Source organism: Pimephales promelas, chromosome 23 (genome assembly GCF_988280905.1).
Source record: "Pimephales promelas chromosome 23, fPimPro1.hap1.1, whole genome shotgun sequence".
NCBI classification, from domain to species: domain Eukaryota; kingdom Metazoa; phylum Chordata; class Actinopteri; order Cypriniformes; family Leuciscidae; genus Pimephales; species Pimephales promelas.
In genome coordinates this window covers 12,443,239-12,461,170 of record NC_142791.1, presented here as the reverse complement: position 1 = coordinate 12,461,170, position 17,932 = coordinate 12,443,239, and the positions used below count along the sequence as shown (strand labels likewise).

The 17,932-nt window shown below is 37.1% G+C and overlaps 1 protein-coding gene across 3 annotated transcripts in view; it reads right to left on the bottom strand.

Annotated features, from left to right (window-relative positions):
* Positions 1-17,616, bottom strand: part of itga1 (integrin, alpha 1) — a 46,092-nt gene extending 28,476 nt beyond the window's left edge. The window contains exons 1-3 of one of the 3 annotated variants that reach the window (XM_089126174.1): positions 17,573-17,616; positions 15,817-15,947; positions 15,591-15,716 (exon numbers count right to left, since the gene is read on the bottom strand). In XM_089126174.1, the coding sequence (XP_088982300.1) occupies positions 15,591-15,633 (43 nt within the window). In that variant the 5' untranslated portion in view covers positions 15,634-15,716; positions 15,817-15,947; positions 17,573-17,616. Of the gene's footprint in view, positions 1-15,590; positions 15,948-17,572 lie in introns of all 3 variants that reach the window. The other 2 variants (XM_039675443.2, XM_089126175.1) reach the window with 2 other exon arrangements.
* Between the last annotated feature and the right edge of the window lie 316 nt (positions 17,617-17,932).

Sequence of the window (17,932 nt, the reverse complement as noted above, 5' to 3'; positions counted from 1 at the left end):
TTTCGGTGCAAACTGCAAACTGTTCAAAGGGCTTTAAACGATTCCAGACGATGAATAAGGGTCTTATCAAGTGAAACAATCGCTCATTTAAAAGTTTTATAAGCTCAGATGGTCACCTTGTTCTGTTATGTGATGTGCGTTCGTGACTCTCCTGTTCGAACTCGTTCATCAAAATGAACAAATATTTTTTCATGTCATTTGGTTCATTCAACGAACGAAATGCACGAGTTGACTCGGTAAAAGATTCGTTCATATTTATGAACGAGTTCAAATAGGAAAGTAACGAACACGCATCACAGAACAGAGCAAGGCGACCGTTTGTGCTTATAAATTTTTTTTTTAAATGAGCGATTGTTTCACTAGATAAGACCCTTATTCATCCTCTGGAATTGTTTAAAGCCCTTTGAACTGTTTGCAGTTTGCACTGAAACTGTTTTTTGGACTTTGAACCATTTGGTTCCCATTGAAGTCCATTATATGGAGAAAAATCCTGGAATGTTTCAATCAAAAACCTTAATTTCTTTTCGACTGAAGAAAGAATGACATGGACATCTTAGATGACATGGGGGGGAGTGAGAATTATCAGCAAAAGTTTTTTTTTCAAAGTGAACTACTCCTTTAAAGATGTATTTCCAATGAGCAGATAAAAGCCACAATAATAATAGTATTTATTTGATAACTAAATGTAATCTCTGATTGGAAGTCTAACTTCCTAATTTGTTCTGTTGCCAAAACAAGATGAATGGAACACAGCAAGTTAATGCAATTTTCAGTTTATTAATTGCTAAATATTTTTGATGAATAATAATTTACATCAAGAAAATAAACACAAAAACTTTCCATTTCCTTTGTTTGAGAGAGAGAGAAAGCGGTCCCAGTTGTGCATGCCCAGTTGTGTGGGAATGAAACATGCGAATTCTACAGGGAGCAATACACGCACAGTAGGCAGAGGAATTTCACAGAGCAATGTGGATCAGCCGGCCTGACCTCTTGGACAATGTCCTCTTCATGAAGACAACCAAAATCTGTCTTTTAGTACTGTATATAAAAGGAGAGCTAAATATAGTGTTTAAATGCTTCATTGTGCAGTGCCACAGAGAGCCTTTTCACATGTTGTGTGACATGGAATTCCTGTCATGATTTATTCAATTTCTGGATTTGGAAATGAATTGTGAAGATTAACAAATCACTGTGGTGTTGTGTGTTCCTGGATCTGGGTGAGAACACGAAGAGACAGAGAGACAGAAAGCCAGTTGTGCGTCTTCCCTAATGTCTGTTGTTGATAACAGTCATGTTCTGAGCTAATGAATGTAGAATAATATGGAGGGCTTTGGTACTTTGGGCTCACTGCTTATGTCATGACTCAGTGAGGGAACAGAGAGGCAGTGTGTGCCCATGGGCACGCCTCATGTGAATGTCCACTCAACAGGAATTAAGATTTCCAGCTATCCCTCCAAACCCGGTTTCCATTGAGTCTGCCTTCTGAGGAGGATGTGGATGATGGGTGAACATCTGAAAAACCAGACCAAAGACCATATTGACCAATCATGAGCAAGACAGAACCAGAGTGTTTTGGAAAAGCAAGCAGAATAAAAATAAGCTGCAGACGAAGAAACATGTCCATTAGAGACGTGCTGACCCTGTCTTGGCCTGAGGAACAGTTGCTTTGTTTTTAGTGAGATTTGCAAGTTAGATAGGCAGGATGAATTTCCGCAATGTGTTTTGTAAAAGCTGAACAAAAACATGAAGATGCTAAATAATATGAAGGTGTAGAAGACTAAGAACAATCTGAATATGAAGACAAAGCAAGATGAAATTGATGTAAAATGAAAAGAACAAAGAAGAATTTGAAAAGGAAGTCTTAAAAGAAGCTCAAGTAGGCCAAGAAGAATCTGGAAAACATGAAGATGATAAATAACATACAGAAGGGGAACATAAAAACACTGAAGAATCTGAAGAAGATCATTAGAAAATGTGCAACAGAACACATTTATTTTGCACATTAATCAATCTGTTTGGGAAAAGAAGAAAAGAAAGAAGAAGGTAAGAGGAAGCTGAAGTACACGAAGACAATGAAACATGAAATAGATGATGAATACAATGAATAAAAAGAGAAAAAGAAGTTGGAAAACATGGAGAAAAGGAAGATGATTCTAAAGAAGAAGCTGCAAAATCCTCAAAGGAGAAGCTAAGAAAATCAATGAGCATTAACCCAGCAAACATCTTGTTTAATCCTGTTTGGGAACCAATCAAGAGCGTTATAGGAACGTTCCATGTAGGTTCCATTTTTATAAACCTGAAGGGAACGTTCTAGGAACGTTCTGGGAACCAAAAACTAACGTTCCCAGAACATTCCCAGAACCTAAATTTGTTTGCTGGGAAGACAAATAATAATAAGAGAAAGAAGTCGATGTTGATGATGATGAAAAAGATCTAAAGAAAAACCAACCCGATCTCACGACCAAGTCGTACGAATTCGACGAATGATTAAAAAGTGGCTAATTCGTAACAATTCATACGACCTCACTCGTACGAATTAATACGATTTTGCTAAATCGTACATATTTTACGAATTGGCCAATTCGTATGAATTCGTACGAATGACCTACCCCTTACCCCGCCCCTAAACCTAACCATCACGTGGGTTTAGACAAATCGTACGAATTAGTACGAGTGAGGTCGTACGAATTAGTACGAATTAGCCACTTTTTAATCATGCGTCGAATTCGTACGAATTGGTCGTGAGATAGTGTTGAGAAAAACACAAGAACTTGAAGAAGAACATTCGCAAATTAGATAAACAACAAAAGTCTTCAAGCATGTATTTGATGTTTTGGAAAAGCAAGAAGAGCAAGGAAAATATGACAAAGAGACAGAAGAAGACGACAGACAGAGACAACACTGAAGAAGCAGCAGAACAGGAAGAAGAAGAAATGTGCCAACACATGAGCCTTTCTCATCCTGAGGGGCAGCTGTTTTGTTTTGGGTCGGATTTGCAAGTTAGATAAACAGAATGAATTTCCTCTGCAATCCACTGATTCTGTAAACAAAGACATCGAGAGCCAAAGGCAACCGGACAGCTGGTTTCCTCCTCGACTACGTCTATCTCCTCACAGACGAACACACCATCCTCTAAACCAGGAGGATGTAGACTTCTCTCTTAATGAAGTGGGTGTTTGTAATGTGTAACGAGAGAAAAAAAGGCAAGACTTCCTGCTGAGGTTTAATGCAGGGCGTGCTCGCAGCACACATCGAGCTGCTTTGCAAACACGCTACAAATCACACACACACAGCGCTTATGCAAACACAACGACACACACAAATCTCTGAAACCTTGGGAATGCACCCTTAAAAACACTCTTGCATTAGATTTCAGTCATTTTCGCTGGATTCATGATTATGGTGAATGGAAAAGTTTCATCCATTCTCTCAATAGACTTGATTGATTTCAACTCGCAGTATAGAGAAAATACTAAGTTAATTAGGTGATTCAAGATGGCCACCAGCCAAAGAGGCCATCTGCATTGATCACGAATGGAGAAGAGATGCCCAGACGCATCGATCACGGCTCTACAAAAGCAATATTTACAGTCAAGATTCAGCTGTCTCACTCTTAAAGAGGTCCTATATTGCAGTTTTTACATTTTTAACTTTCTTTATAGTGTGTATGTTGCTGCTTTAGCAATGAAAATGTCTGTAAAGTTACAAAGTCTATATCAGTGCGCATTGTTTCTGAATTCCCTGAAACGCCTCCATTGTAGTCTTGAGTTTTCTTCCAGGATTGAACATGTCACATTATTCCTAGCGGTTATGGTAAGGGGCGTGATATTTCCCAAACACACAAAGCGGTTTACCAATCACAACAACCAATCAGAGCAAATTGAGCTTTTTAAAAGGAGGGGCTTCGTAGAAACAGGAACTAAGCGGAGCATTGCTGACAGACTGAGAAGAGAGGAGCTGCAACAATGACATATATGTGAAGAATCGTGTGTTTAAGCATGAAAACCTATTATAGTAGACTCAACTCAGCTCAATTTTTATTTATAAAGCACTTTCAAAACCATTAAAATGGACCAAAGTGTCCAAGGCAATAAATAATACACAGAGACATAAAATTACATCAAGACATGATACCGAGATAAATCAAACCACAAATCCCTCACAGTTCTCAGACCTAATCAAATGCCAAAAGCTTGATGAAATAAATAAGTCTTCAAGTCCTTTCTAAAAATATCTGTAATTTTTTTAGACCCCAAAAACTACACTTATTGTGCTGCATATGTTTCATTTCATTAAAAAAAATAACTTGCTAAGAATATTCATTTGTTTGTGAATCGGCTGCATTGTATGTTTCTGCAAGCAGCTTGTAAGGACAACTCAACGGAAACACATTTCCTGTCATTCTTTTTAGTATACAGTCTTTTCATTATTCAAATTCAATACAGAAAGCAACTCTTCTGTTGATGCTTCCTTTTTGTCTTGATATGCATCAACTATCAAAAGTATCAAAAGTCTCACACATGGATCAAAAGCACTTCCTGTTAGTCCTGTTTCATTTGAATGTTAATTTCTATTTAACAGGACATCCTTTACAAACACATGCAAGGCTAAAGTATGACTTTTTTTTGGCTACACACATCCACAACTGAGCGAAAACAATATGCAAACAACTTAGTGTTTATTCTTTCATTTCTGAAGACTTTGCCAAACTATTATAACTAACAAAGCTGGATGACACTTCGCAATGACATCATAGTGACATCATGACAATATTATCATCACGCCCAAATGTTTATGGTGCATGCCTTGGTATCCATGGAGATGTGGCAAGAAAACTGGGAACACATTTTGGATCTCTAAAAGCTCTTTAAAGTGGTAAAGCTCCAAGCATATATTGCAGACAAGTTCAAAGCACATTAAATGACACTGTCTTCCCCCTTCAGGTTTGATCATGTGTCATATGTGTAGTGCCAAAATGTGATTAACTGTATAAAGCTGTAAGATTTAATCATCCAATGCCGGCAATGTGTCGGATTTATCTGTGTTAAGACTTTTAAATCAGCTCATCTGGCAGCAGGAGTGCAGTGTGATTGAGAAACGAGGCCTTGTCTGGCTCACACATGCTCTTTCATGACAAAGCAGATCTCAAGATAATCAAGTAAATGTGTCCTCATGCACACACTCTCCTTGTCGCTTTCTTTCCTGGCCAAAGGGGCTGATAGACATGCACACAATGTAGGATACACTTCCTTGGTTCACTAAAATGACAATATAGAATAAAAAGCCAATAATAACTATTTAAATTATAAGCAGTATGTAATGGCCTAACAAAATTATTAATTCATTAATTCATTAATTGTATTTTTTGTTTAATTTAGGGTTCCCCAACCATGTGTTTGCAAACCCATGGTGAAGAATTTAAGACATAAGTAGCATTGTAACTTTCAGTGTAAAATAACATAGTTATTAGGCCTACAATTATCAAATATTCATTTTTTAATAGACAATATTGTATTTAACGACAGTAATTTGTATTTCTTCATTTTTATGGAGTTAAAATAATAATATAATTGATGAGTAAAGTGTGTGGACAAACTTTGATGTTGGCTTGAGAAAGCCTGAAAGTTTGAAGTAATTGTAAAAGCTTGAAGTTAGAAATAGTTTAGAGAGAGAGAGAGAGTTTAAAAAGCTTGAAGGTTTTAAGGTTGAAGCAGCTTTAAGAGCTTGAAATTGAAATTTTGAATTTGAAATAGTTTGAAGTTTGTACCAAGTTTAAAAGATTTAAGTTTGAAGGTTTTAAGTCTCTCAGACAGATTGTCATATGCAGTTGCTATTTCGTTTGGTATAGGATGTTGCTGTGTGGTTTCTGTGGTACTACTCGGGCTAGTTGCTGGGGAGTTGCTATGTGGTTTCAAGGGTTTTCGTGCTAGTTGATAGATCAATAACTAAAGCACAGTTGAAAAAAGTACATTCAATATAAACATAATGACATTAAAGGTGCACTGTGTAATTTTAGCTGCATTTGGTGGTGAGGTTGTGAATTGCAACCAACAGAAGTTACGGTGGCCGACAGGAAAATATGTCGTCATCAACAGAGAGTAGCCAGTTAAGCAATTAGGGTTTCTTTACAAAGATAAACTAAGAAATTATCTTTCCTTGATTATTCAGTGAAACGACATGTTATTGCGATTATTATCGTTGCTTGTTTATCATTTTTGCCATTGTTTTATTCGCTGACTTTAGCTAACTTCTTTGCATGAACAACAACATAGTGACGAAACCTTTGTCCGTTTAGGGCTCCTGTAGAAACATGTCTACGCATTTCAATGCAAGCGGACCCACGGTGTATGTAGATAGAAATGGCTCATTCTAAGGTAATAAAAACATAACGGTTCTGTATGTAACGGTTCGGTTATGTATATCACATTACATTTCTGTCAACAGATCCTCCAAAAATATTACACAATGCACCTTTAATGTGTAAAAAAAATATGTTGCTTTTTATTTCACATACTGTAAATGGTATGGATACATTTACTATCTTTGTTATGTGCGCATTGTTTGAAGGACAACATTGGGTGAAAGATGGAATAACATAAAATCCAGACAATTAAATATTCTTTTACCCAATTAATTCATAAAAAGAAAACAGCAGATTAATTTGGTTATTAAATAAACATTAGTAACAATTAGGCTCAAAATATTGTAATAATATTTTTTAAATTACAAAATATTGTAATAATAATATTAATAGTAATATTACAATATTAATAATATTTTGTAGAGTTATTACTATAACTATTACTACTACTATAATAATAATAATATTTTATATTTAAAATAAAATCATTTTATTTAAGCAAATATAAAACCTTGCTAAGTTGTATTTACGGGGGATTAGTAAATAAGCCTGAAATGTCGCATGTGAAAGTGGCAGAACTCTTTAGTGAATTCACCACGCAGACCCAATATACTGTTCCTGAATACTCTGCCTACAGAAGTGTCCTCTGGAGGATGAGCGTTTTATTGGCCATGAAAAAGTACGCCCACAGAATGACATAATGCTCCCTGCTGATTACAGAAGCTTTTATTCCAGTTTCCTCCGCACCAGCAGGGAAAGAGACCCCTGATCATGCTCTGTCAAACGCCCACCCTGTGCAAACACTCACACACAAACACACCCAGACACTCCCCGAAAACTGTGGTTCCCACACAGTCCAGCCACACGGGGCACAGATGGGCCAGGAACCCAGGCTTGCTCAAACATCACACAGAACTGTTTCAAGACTAAAAATACACAGTGCGGGGTAAAGCGGGTCACTTCCTGCATATCAACCAAAATAAAAATATGGCCAGAGAATCACTATCATGGAAACAATTGATGTTATGACAACACACACACACATATATATATATATATATATATATATATATATATATATATATATATATATATATATATATATATATATGCCTACTGTATATAATACAAATAATGGGCAAAATATATTGCTAATACAAAATGTATCAAATGTAAAATGTATAGTTAATATTAAACATATATATATATATATATATATATATATATATATATATATATATATATATTTGCATTAGTTTATTAAATCATGACAACTTTCTGAATAGTTTTAGCATTTTATTGTATATCATGGCAATGTTAATGTATTTGCTCTTGGTTGCCTATATCTGCTACACTGCAAAACAAATATGGACTTGCTTCAGCTAATAGATACACAGACACACTTCTGTGAGCATGTAAGATATGCTGCTGCTGTATAAATAGACATACATACTGTAAATCCCATAGCAGATCTATCTAGACAGGTGGAGCTGGGGCTGGGGGAGGTGGGAGGTGTCAGAGGACAGCAAACAATGAACCAGACAATTTAAACGTTGAGGAAGCAATCTCATTGGCTGTATAGGATCACCAGTGGCCAATCAGCTTGTGCCGCAGCTTGTGCCTCTGAAGTCCATTTCATCCAGATGGCATGTAAAGGACCTATTAGCCTGCCCTGCGCCCTCGTTTCTAGACTGAACAACTATATAAATATATTCCCAGACCATGAAAAAAAAAAAAAAAAAAACATCTGTGTTTGATAATCCAGGACATATTCATATTATGAGATCCCCTCCAATCAGAAAGCAAAATGAGTGACAAAATACTGTAGACGTTTTAGCAATTATTGCTAATTAGGTCAAACAAAATAGCGCTGCCCTCCTTCCAAAAGGAAAAGGTTAGTGTGTCTATCTGCAGCATGAGAATAAATTGAAACATCCCCCGTGGCTAATCACTGAACATCACATGTGCTATAGCGCGGCTCTGGAAACAGTTAGCTAGTTCTGCTGTCCCGCTGGAGGGGAGTTCGATTCACTACAGCAGACATTATCCAGTTCACTTCCTGAAGCTGTGCTGAATGCCAACATTCCCTGACACTGCCGTTTTACACGCTGCTGAAATTAGCAGTCCTACATCATGTACTTGCTCTGACTTATGTCTCACAGCTGGAGTGGCCGTTTATCTCAAAGCTTGCCTAGTTGTCCCGGATGGTACTTGATTCATGTGTCTATGGGGATGAAATCTCTGTAGAGGGCAAAGTTCAAGCCAGATATTATGGCGAGATGGGGAAAAAAATTGAAGTATTTTATAGATTGGCAGCAAATGCAAATATATGATATACAAGCACACATCAGATATCATTATACAGTAGCAAAAAACATTGATATGGCAAGAGAAATGATGATGTTTCTATTTAGTGCGCCTTAGAGGCTTGATAAAACAAGAGCTCTGTGTTGTCGTGCATCACGTCAACATTATTAATAGGCTGAAAGATTTACTTTTCTGCATCTAGAAGAGATGCTATTTGTTGTAGCGCTTAAGTGGAGATAATGCGATCATAATAGGGGCATTCTTGCCTTTACTTCGCAAACACCCTGTGAAGTTCAATCACATGACAGATAAAAAAGGCTCATAAAGATGAACAGTGTTTAGCTTTCTCTTGCACATTCTTTTTCTCTTTTTCCATCAGTTCAATAAACAAGAAGTTAACATTGAGTTACTTACATTTTGATTTTAGTCACAATATTAAGAGTTACTTTGCCTGCCAACAAAAACATCCAAACACCAGCTTTAGTGAAAGAGTGACACAGTAGTGAATTAATGCAGAATGAATCACTGGTTGAATGAATGATTCAGAAAATTAAATATACTTAAAAAGTGCGTTCGAAATCACATTGCTTTTAAGGCTATGTTTACACGAAAACAATTCTGAAGAGAAAACGCAAAAGTGGTGTTGCGTCATCACTTTATTCCGCGTTTAGACGAGCGTTTTGTGTGGGAAATCAGCGTGCAAACGGTGACGCAAAAGTGTGTGAAATTCAATGTAGTATGCACTCCAGGCAGCTAGGAGTGCATACTACAACAACACCAAGTCAACGCGCCTTCGTTGCATACAACCTTCACTGTCGAGCAGACTTTTGGGTTTTTACCGTTTACACGGGAACGCGGCGGTGGAGCGTTTTTTTCGTGGAGATTTTCACACTTTTTTGCGTTTTTAAGCCCCAAAAACGCCGTCGCCGTGTAAACGAAAGGCACATCCGATAAAATATTTTTACGTTTTCACCCGCGAGCGTTCTCGTGGAAACAGGGCCTAAGTATGTATTTCTTTTGTAGAATTCATTAAAGTAATTCTTTCATGAACATTAAAAAAGTGTATTCTATAGTATAAAGGTGTGTAGTATGAATGTTGTCACTGTCATCTGAACTATACATTAGTTGCGTTACTTCACAAGTCTTCTCCCGTGGTTTCTCCGGAAGTAATAGGTCATTTACTTTTCACAAACTGTTTTATGAATTCTATAAATTACTGGGGTTTTTTTATAGTATGCGCATTCGGATGCAGCCAACCACTTGGTTCGTTCCTGAATGAATCAGGAGTTTTTAACGAATCGGTTGAATGGATGATTCAATTGCTCACTTATAGTAACTTGTCGCCACCTACTGGCATAACAAATAACCTGCATGAATAGATGCTGTAAATCCCACACACTATAGGTGCGTTCCATTCGACCGTAAGTGGACTGCGAAGTGGATTTCACAGGGTATTTCACCATCTTAAGTGAGATTCCAATTCGAAGGGAACAAACATGTCAGTTCGTAAACGGCATAAGGAATAAGGGAACATCGATACATCACTTCACAGAAGTCAATGAAGTCCACTTCAACTGATACCGTGTTCAGGGAGTAAGGGAGCAGTGAACACCGCGTAGGGACCCTGTCGAATGGAACGCACCTTATATCAGCTAAATAAGGTTACATTTTGAAAAAAAAGTCATTAAATAATGGTGTTCATAACATAACAGAGAAACAAAAGTTTACATTTGCATAAAAACGTAATCAAAAAATGCGAGTCGTGATGACAGCAAAAACACCCAACATGGAATTTGAAAGTTCTGTCAACTGTCCTGAATCTGATACTCGTATACTATGATGTTCACAGTTTCCCAGCCAGCTCATAAACAGCAAAACATGGGTGAAATCGCACCTGTATAGAATCAGTTCCCTCTCATTATTTTTGTGCTGTGACTGTGAGGTTTATGGCCTTTGAGAGAGAGGTCACCAGGTTGTGCCCCTAGGGTTATGTTTTTAAGATGTTTCAAAATGTCTGAACATTTAATGGTGAGAACAGGGTAACGTTTCATTACTACAGTACTCATTTCAAGGAATCCTGCTTTAAAAAGATAAGAATAAGCGCTTCTGAAACAGCATCACAAATCTGACATCACAAATCCCTCTCCCTTCTCACACCCAACCCTGTAACCGCCTGGCTCCCTCCTGGTATGTAACACCCAAACATTTGTGTCTGATGTGATCTGTGCTACTGCAGTTGACCCTTTCTATGGAAAGCGAGAAGGTATATGACAGAAACAAGAGAGATGAAGTACAGTAACTTCTTGTAAACGTCTCGTAATTGCATATTTGTCGTTTAAACTGTGCCTCACAGTGTCTGGTTGAATATCTAAGAAATATAATTCGTAGTATTTTGTTTAAAAAAATGTTACAAACTGATAGTTGCAAAGATATTTTTCTTTAAATCATGCTTAATTTACCCAGTAATGTAAGCAAAAAAAAAAAAAAAATTAAGAATTGTTTAAAATGTGATAGTCTTCTATTTAGCATGATAATAATTCATGTAGATTACTGTAGTATTATGTTGCCAGGTTTAACATATCTTGAGGCTGCTCTGTAAAATCTCATTTGCTGTAGCAAGAGGCCATAGTCATATTATTTTTATTAAATCTGACAGCGTGTAATGAGTGTTCTTTTATGATGTTTATGAAGGCAAAGTCTGACTTAAATTAAATTAACTAAGTTTTAAACTGTCTGATTTTTTTTCCAAAAACATTTCCAGTTTGTACTTACAGTTTTGAGAAACTATATACAGTAGATTTCATTTCAGTAAAATATGTCTAAGCATTTGAGAAAAAACAACGGTAAAGATGTTCATTTTGCACTAGCAGAACGCAGGACAGGAAAGTGAGATCTACTGCAAGTTTCCCTTCATAGTTATTACAAAGTGGTGCAAAGATCTTTAAACGCGAACAATAATAGTCTTCCGGTCTCAGAAGTGTTATTTCCTATGTATCTTTTTTGAAGTTAAACTAAGTGCATGATGAGATCACAGTTGTTTGTTTCAAACATGCAAGAAAGTTAGATAAGAAATGGAGTAAAAAATAAGTCAAATGCACTATTTATAACAAAAGTTCAATTCTAGTGCACCAGGGTGAGGATGTCATGTCGTTCCAAACCATTAGGACTTTCTACCGTTGCAAAAAAAAAAAAAAAATATTATTGTTTTGGACCCCATTGACATTGTATGGACAAAATCACATAAGACATTCTTCAAAATACATTTGTTTGAAAAAAGTCATATGTTTAAAACGACTTAAGGGTGAGTAAATTATGACACATTTTTGTCGGAATAGATCTGCAACGCCTCCGCTGCTATTGGTAATTGCTGCAGATCAAGTACTGGACATGTTACTTAACCCTAACCCTGCTGTTTAACAATAGCATACATGAATTACCCATTGCAGATCTATACAGGTGGAGCTGGGGAAGAGGGGGGGTTTCTGAAAAAGCACATTGCAAACTGCTAATAAATGTTGACCAATACTCGAATGTTGAGCAGCTTATAGCATCACAGTCCCGCCCACAGCCGGTGCCGGAAGTAAAAATTCAATACAATTTCTCCATTGACAGTTGACATTCTCTATTAGCTACTGATACAGCAGGAACCAATCAGCTGTGCCGTAAAGAATGATGTGATTGCAAACAGATTGAGTTAAGGACCTATCAGCCCACTGTGCAATCTAGAGTTTCAAGACTTTGTGTTTTTTGGTGAACTATCCCAAATTGTAGATAACTACTGTATAAACCTTGTCATTCTATAAGCGCATTTGTTTTTTGAACAACTAGAAACGAAAGACTTTCAAAGTCACTTGTAGATCAAATTTGGGGATGTTTTTGAAGCTCTGGAAGCTAAGTATGTGCAGATGGGATTAGAAACATCAGTCACTGGCATATCTGATGGATCAGAGGAATAAAGCAGCAGAGAGAGATGTGCCAGCCTCCGGTTCACTCGCCCAAACAACCAGCAGTACTTTTTCAGCTCTTGACAGCCTACTGGCATAAAGCAGATGACAGGAGCAGTTTTCCCAGCAAGCAAGAATGTTTAAAATGCCCTGGAACATGGAATACTTCCTGTGATCATGTCATAATAGCAGGAAAACAAGCCTTATCACAACAATTAATGAGAAACGTTCCAAATCGCATAGTCGTATCATATTTAATGTGAATGTTTACACAGTAGCTGTTTGAATAGTTGTTTAAGTTGGAGGCTCACCAAAGCAGTAATTATATCTATTATTATCATTTAAACTGAACTGCCCATTATGTGCCAGTTCTCAGACTAGGTGGTTTGCCAAACTTTTTTGATATTTTCCATGGACAACCTGCTCTTCTTTTGGGTACCATCAATTCCAGATTACTTCTCTCAGGAACAGTACAGTACATGAACCATGTATACTGTCAACAGCCATACTCTGCTATAATTATGAGTCCGAGTGTTTCCTTTGAGAAGACTGGGGCTTGTCTGCATGTAATGGAATGCCATTTCGAAGTTTCCAAGTATGGAAGAAGACAGTTCAAAGCAAGGTCTTCTGGGAGATTTGAAGCCCTTGCCAGTAAGTGCTCTAGATTTATAACTATGGAGATCTTCTTAATGCCAGCGAGAGGATTGGTGGATGGCTAAATTCAGCCCGCCTCACTCTATACTTGACCATTCAACTCCTAATGACTCTATTTTTGGTGCACATTATTAAATTAGACGAAAGGGTTGGAATGAATCTACAGTTAGACATATTAGATGCACAGGCTAAAAAACAAATCACTCGATGAAGTGAAGCAAGGTTAATGATTCTGCGCTAAGGGATAGTTGGTCCAAAAAATAATACATTTCTGCCATCATTTAATTTCTTTATTCTGTGAAACATAAAATAACATATTTTGATAAATGTTCTTGTTCTTACAGTGAAGGTCAATGGGGTGCAAAACGAAGTTTCACATTTTTCAAAATATCTTATTTTGTGTCATCATGGAAGAATGAAATTAGACAGTGCAGGCATTTTGAACATGAAGCACATGCAGTAGGAATGCATTCCTGTCAAAGCCTGGAGATAAACACTGGACAATCCATGGAAAAAAATCTCAACATTCACAAAATGAACTTTAATGTATGCGTTAGTCTACAATGTAGTAAATATAAGTGAAATATGCAAACATATAGATATTTAGCAGGCAGGCTATTGTAATAAATATTTGAAAATTGTTATTTTAGAATTTTAAGGGAGATTTAAGTCATTGTGGTCACCATTTATCAACATAATAATACAGAAAAGTCATCTAAAATGTAAGGTTTTACGTTTTTTGTTTATTCAATTTTATGTACTTACCAATTAGGAAAACAGAAGGAAGGTAATTATAAAAATTCAGCTCTGAGTCAGCATTTAACAGACCTACTGTAAAGCTATTCTGACCCAATACTCAATACAGCTTTTTATATCATGTTCCACACCCTTTAGACATGTGTGTGAAATGTCTGTGATGTCCCACACATCCATATACACTGCTGACTGAAAACAGATGAATTTTCTGGTCTCAAACCAAACACACTTGAACGTTCATCTCCATTAGGAATTCACACGGCTTAAATGTTGCCACTGCAATACCCACATCTGGGTCTTTGGGTCTCTGGAGGAGACTCTCTCTCATAGCCAAATATAGATTTTCCCTGTTGTCCACAAGGGTACGGATCTGTAAACTAGCAGGATCTAAGCGCAGGTGAAGGACAAGACCTACACTAACATAAAACCAGTATTTACACAGGTAGTGACCATCAAGTGTGCTAGCCAATATAGACTAGAGTTAAGTGTATGAATGAAGCAATGGTGTGATGAGCCTGCACCTAATGTGAGTCAAAGTGAACCTCTATCTGCAGCTGCATCCACAACTTAATTCCTTAACGCACGTCACGCGCCTGCATCACATGCATTCCTACGACTCTGAACCCAAGGACACATCTGAGCTCTCTTCGTTTGGGTAAACAGTAAGGGTACATTGATTGCTATTCCTCATAAAAAGTTGCCATTTAATAACATTAATTACATTTTACATGAACGGTGATTAAAAAGTTGCCAATAGGCAGCTTCACGGACAACAGCCAAAATATTGATTCATATTTAAAGGTCCCCTCTGTACGCTTTTTTTTGTTTGTTTTTTTTGTTTTTTTGATTGTTTGTTTAAATGGCTTTAATTCATTCTAATAGTTGAATGGACTTTTTACTGACACCTATTGACTTGGATGTATGAAAGTGAAAGTGCCATATAAATTAAAGATAATAATGTTGTTGTTATAATATATTAATAACTTATTTAATTGCACAAGGCAGCAGGTCATGTAATCCCAACTGTGTAGCTTGTATAAACCTGCTTTACAGAATAAAACAGCTTATTCCAGAAGACTGATGTGAGTCTTTATTCAGTTATTTTTTTCTCAATGATATCAAAAAGAGTGCACCTTTAAAATTATGGTGATAATAATGAAAGCAGAAGACTATCAAAATCTCAGTAACCAAAATAAATGTCCACTTGCTCTTAACGTGATAATAATAATTGCATTGTGAGGGAAACATTTTATACACACTGTACAAGCATGGACGTGGTGTGAAGCGCAAAAACGCCGCGTAAATAAGCGCTTAAGTAATGTTATCTACGTCTACAAAATAAATAATGTTCAGAATATCTTAACAGACCGCATTAGGGAAACGTGCATATAGCCTTAAGCCAGATCGTCAATAATAAATGATGTAGGCTATGTAGCCTATGATCCTCAGAATTTGGAATGATGCACCGAATAAATAATGCGCGCAGTTTCGCTCTCGGATTTTTTTTTACATAATAGCAAACATGTAATGGAAACCAAAATAGGACACAATAAAAGAAAAAAACTTACCAAGAAGCGCCGCAAGTGTGAAATGATAGACTCCAGAAAGCATCTTCCCGGTTCCCTGTCAGAGCCAGGATACGAGGTTCATTCCCTTAGAAGCGCAAACACTCAACTGAGCAGCAAGCCGACTCTCTGGAGGCAAAGTCTCGATTCAGTTACTCTCGGACTGAGCTAGAGGGCATTTCCTCTGCTGCAAAGTCAATGTCCCAGTGCAAGTCTACAGATCTCACACCTTTTGTCTTAACTTTTTGTTTGAGTTTACAATGCGTAGTTTGAGAGGATGAGGGGTGACGGACGGTGAGGGAGGGTTTAGCTGGGCATTCGAGGGGAGGATTCTTCCTTATTCAGATTGAAGTAGCCTTGCTGAATTAGTATAGAAGAAAAAAGTTTTATGCATTAGTAATATTATATAGCTAGCCTACATGCATTTTTAAGAACTTAGACACAATTCAAAAATATCAAAAAAATAATAAAAACAATGATTTATACTTTTTATTATAGTTATAAATGTACATATTTGACTGGTCTAAACTGGTCATTAGCTGGACATTTACTGGTTTAAAATAGTTATTAACTGGTTTAAATAGTCATTACCAACCAGTGTTGTCATTACGCAGTCTAAACCAGCCATTAGCTGGTCTAAGATGGCCATTAGCTGATCCAACCTGATAATGCGCTGGTCATTAGCCAGTTGATTAGCTGGTTTATGTTAGTCTGTGTAAGGGCCGTTTACATGACTCTGTTTTCAACTAATGTCTTGGGGGCCTGACAAGGCTGAAAGCGTCTTTCAAAGTGGATGTGTTTTAAAATGACACTGTATAAAGCACAAAAATGTGAATGTGTGATAACTGTGATGTCATGTTTGATATGCATCCAGTCTATAGTGTTTCTTACAAAGAGACATAGCCAACCACATTGGCATGGGATCAATTGGAAAGCTTTTTTTTTCCACGGATCCATGTGATTGAGGGTGCATTTTAAACAACGTTGACAACGTCTTTGCGTTAAAAACACAAATGTATTTTTTCCACTGTTGTTCTCGCAGTCTTGCTTAGTCATTTCTGTTCTCAGAAATGCTGTTATTATGTTGCTACAATGCCATTGGTGCAAGATACCAAACACAAGCTCACTATAGTCATAGTTATTCTGACACTATTGTGCTTCATATACATTACCTTGCTCTTCATCAAAGACTACAGTAGCACCAGCAGGCACCTTGATATCAATTTGACGTCAAAAGTTAGTCACTTGATCAAGATACTATCATTTTAAGGTCTGTGATGGCCGCACTAGCAGCCACACATGTAAACTTCAACTCGGGTAACGTTCATTTGCTTTGAGCACATTACATATTGTACAAAATAAATAACTGGATACACATAATTTTAAAAAATATTTTATTAGTTATTTGACTTGGTTTTCTGTTTGGGTGCACACATTTAGTTAACTTTCTCAATTTAGCTAATTTCCAGACTGATCTCATGAAGTAGCGTGTGTATGACACACCAATTCGTATTTCCATTTTTGGCGTGCTATCAAGACGCATAATCGCCTTTCAGCGTGTTTATGAACGCCGTTGACTTAACGTTATATAAATATATGACTTACCTCAACCCCGTCCCTAAACCTAACCATCACTGGGGTTAATGGCATTTATGACTGTTCCCTTACCATCCTAGGAAAGAAAAAGATATGACTTACCTCAACCCCATCCCTAAACTTAACCGTCACTGGGGTTAATGGCATTTATGACTGGAGATTTGACTGCGTGTTCGGACACGCGGAATGACGCGGACGTTAATGGCGTAGACATATACGCATACACGCGGATACACGCGGATAGCTCAAAATGCGTAGAGATAACACGCCACCTGGCGCGAAAGTGGCGTATATGTTTACGCAAAAGTCATGATGTCATGTTGCTAATTTCAGGTTCTTTATCTTTAAGCTACATTCTGTGAAGTTGATGGCTTTTCTTTTTGAGTTACCATTTCCTGGGAAGTTGCTGTTGGGGATCTTCGGCTGGGTGACAGGCAAAAGGATTTGCAACTGACTCTCAGCTGTTTAAGTAGGGGAATGGCTAATTGGACTGCACCATGTATGCCCATTTCATGGGGGTGGCTGAGTGTTACATTTTTGAGTTTTGTTCTTTTTCTTTGCTATTTATACTTTGTTATGATTTATTTGATTGCTTTGTCCTTAGTTCATATACGGTAGCGTTGGTTTGACATGTGTTGTAATTATTGTGGTTTGTTTATATATTATGTGTTGGTCTACCTCCTTTTGTGTCAGAAAGGCCTGATCAGCCACTATATAAGTTTGCACGTCTCAGTTTAGCTAGCTAGGTA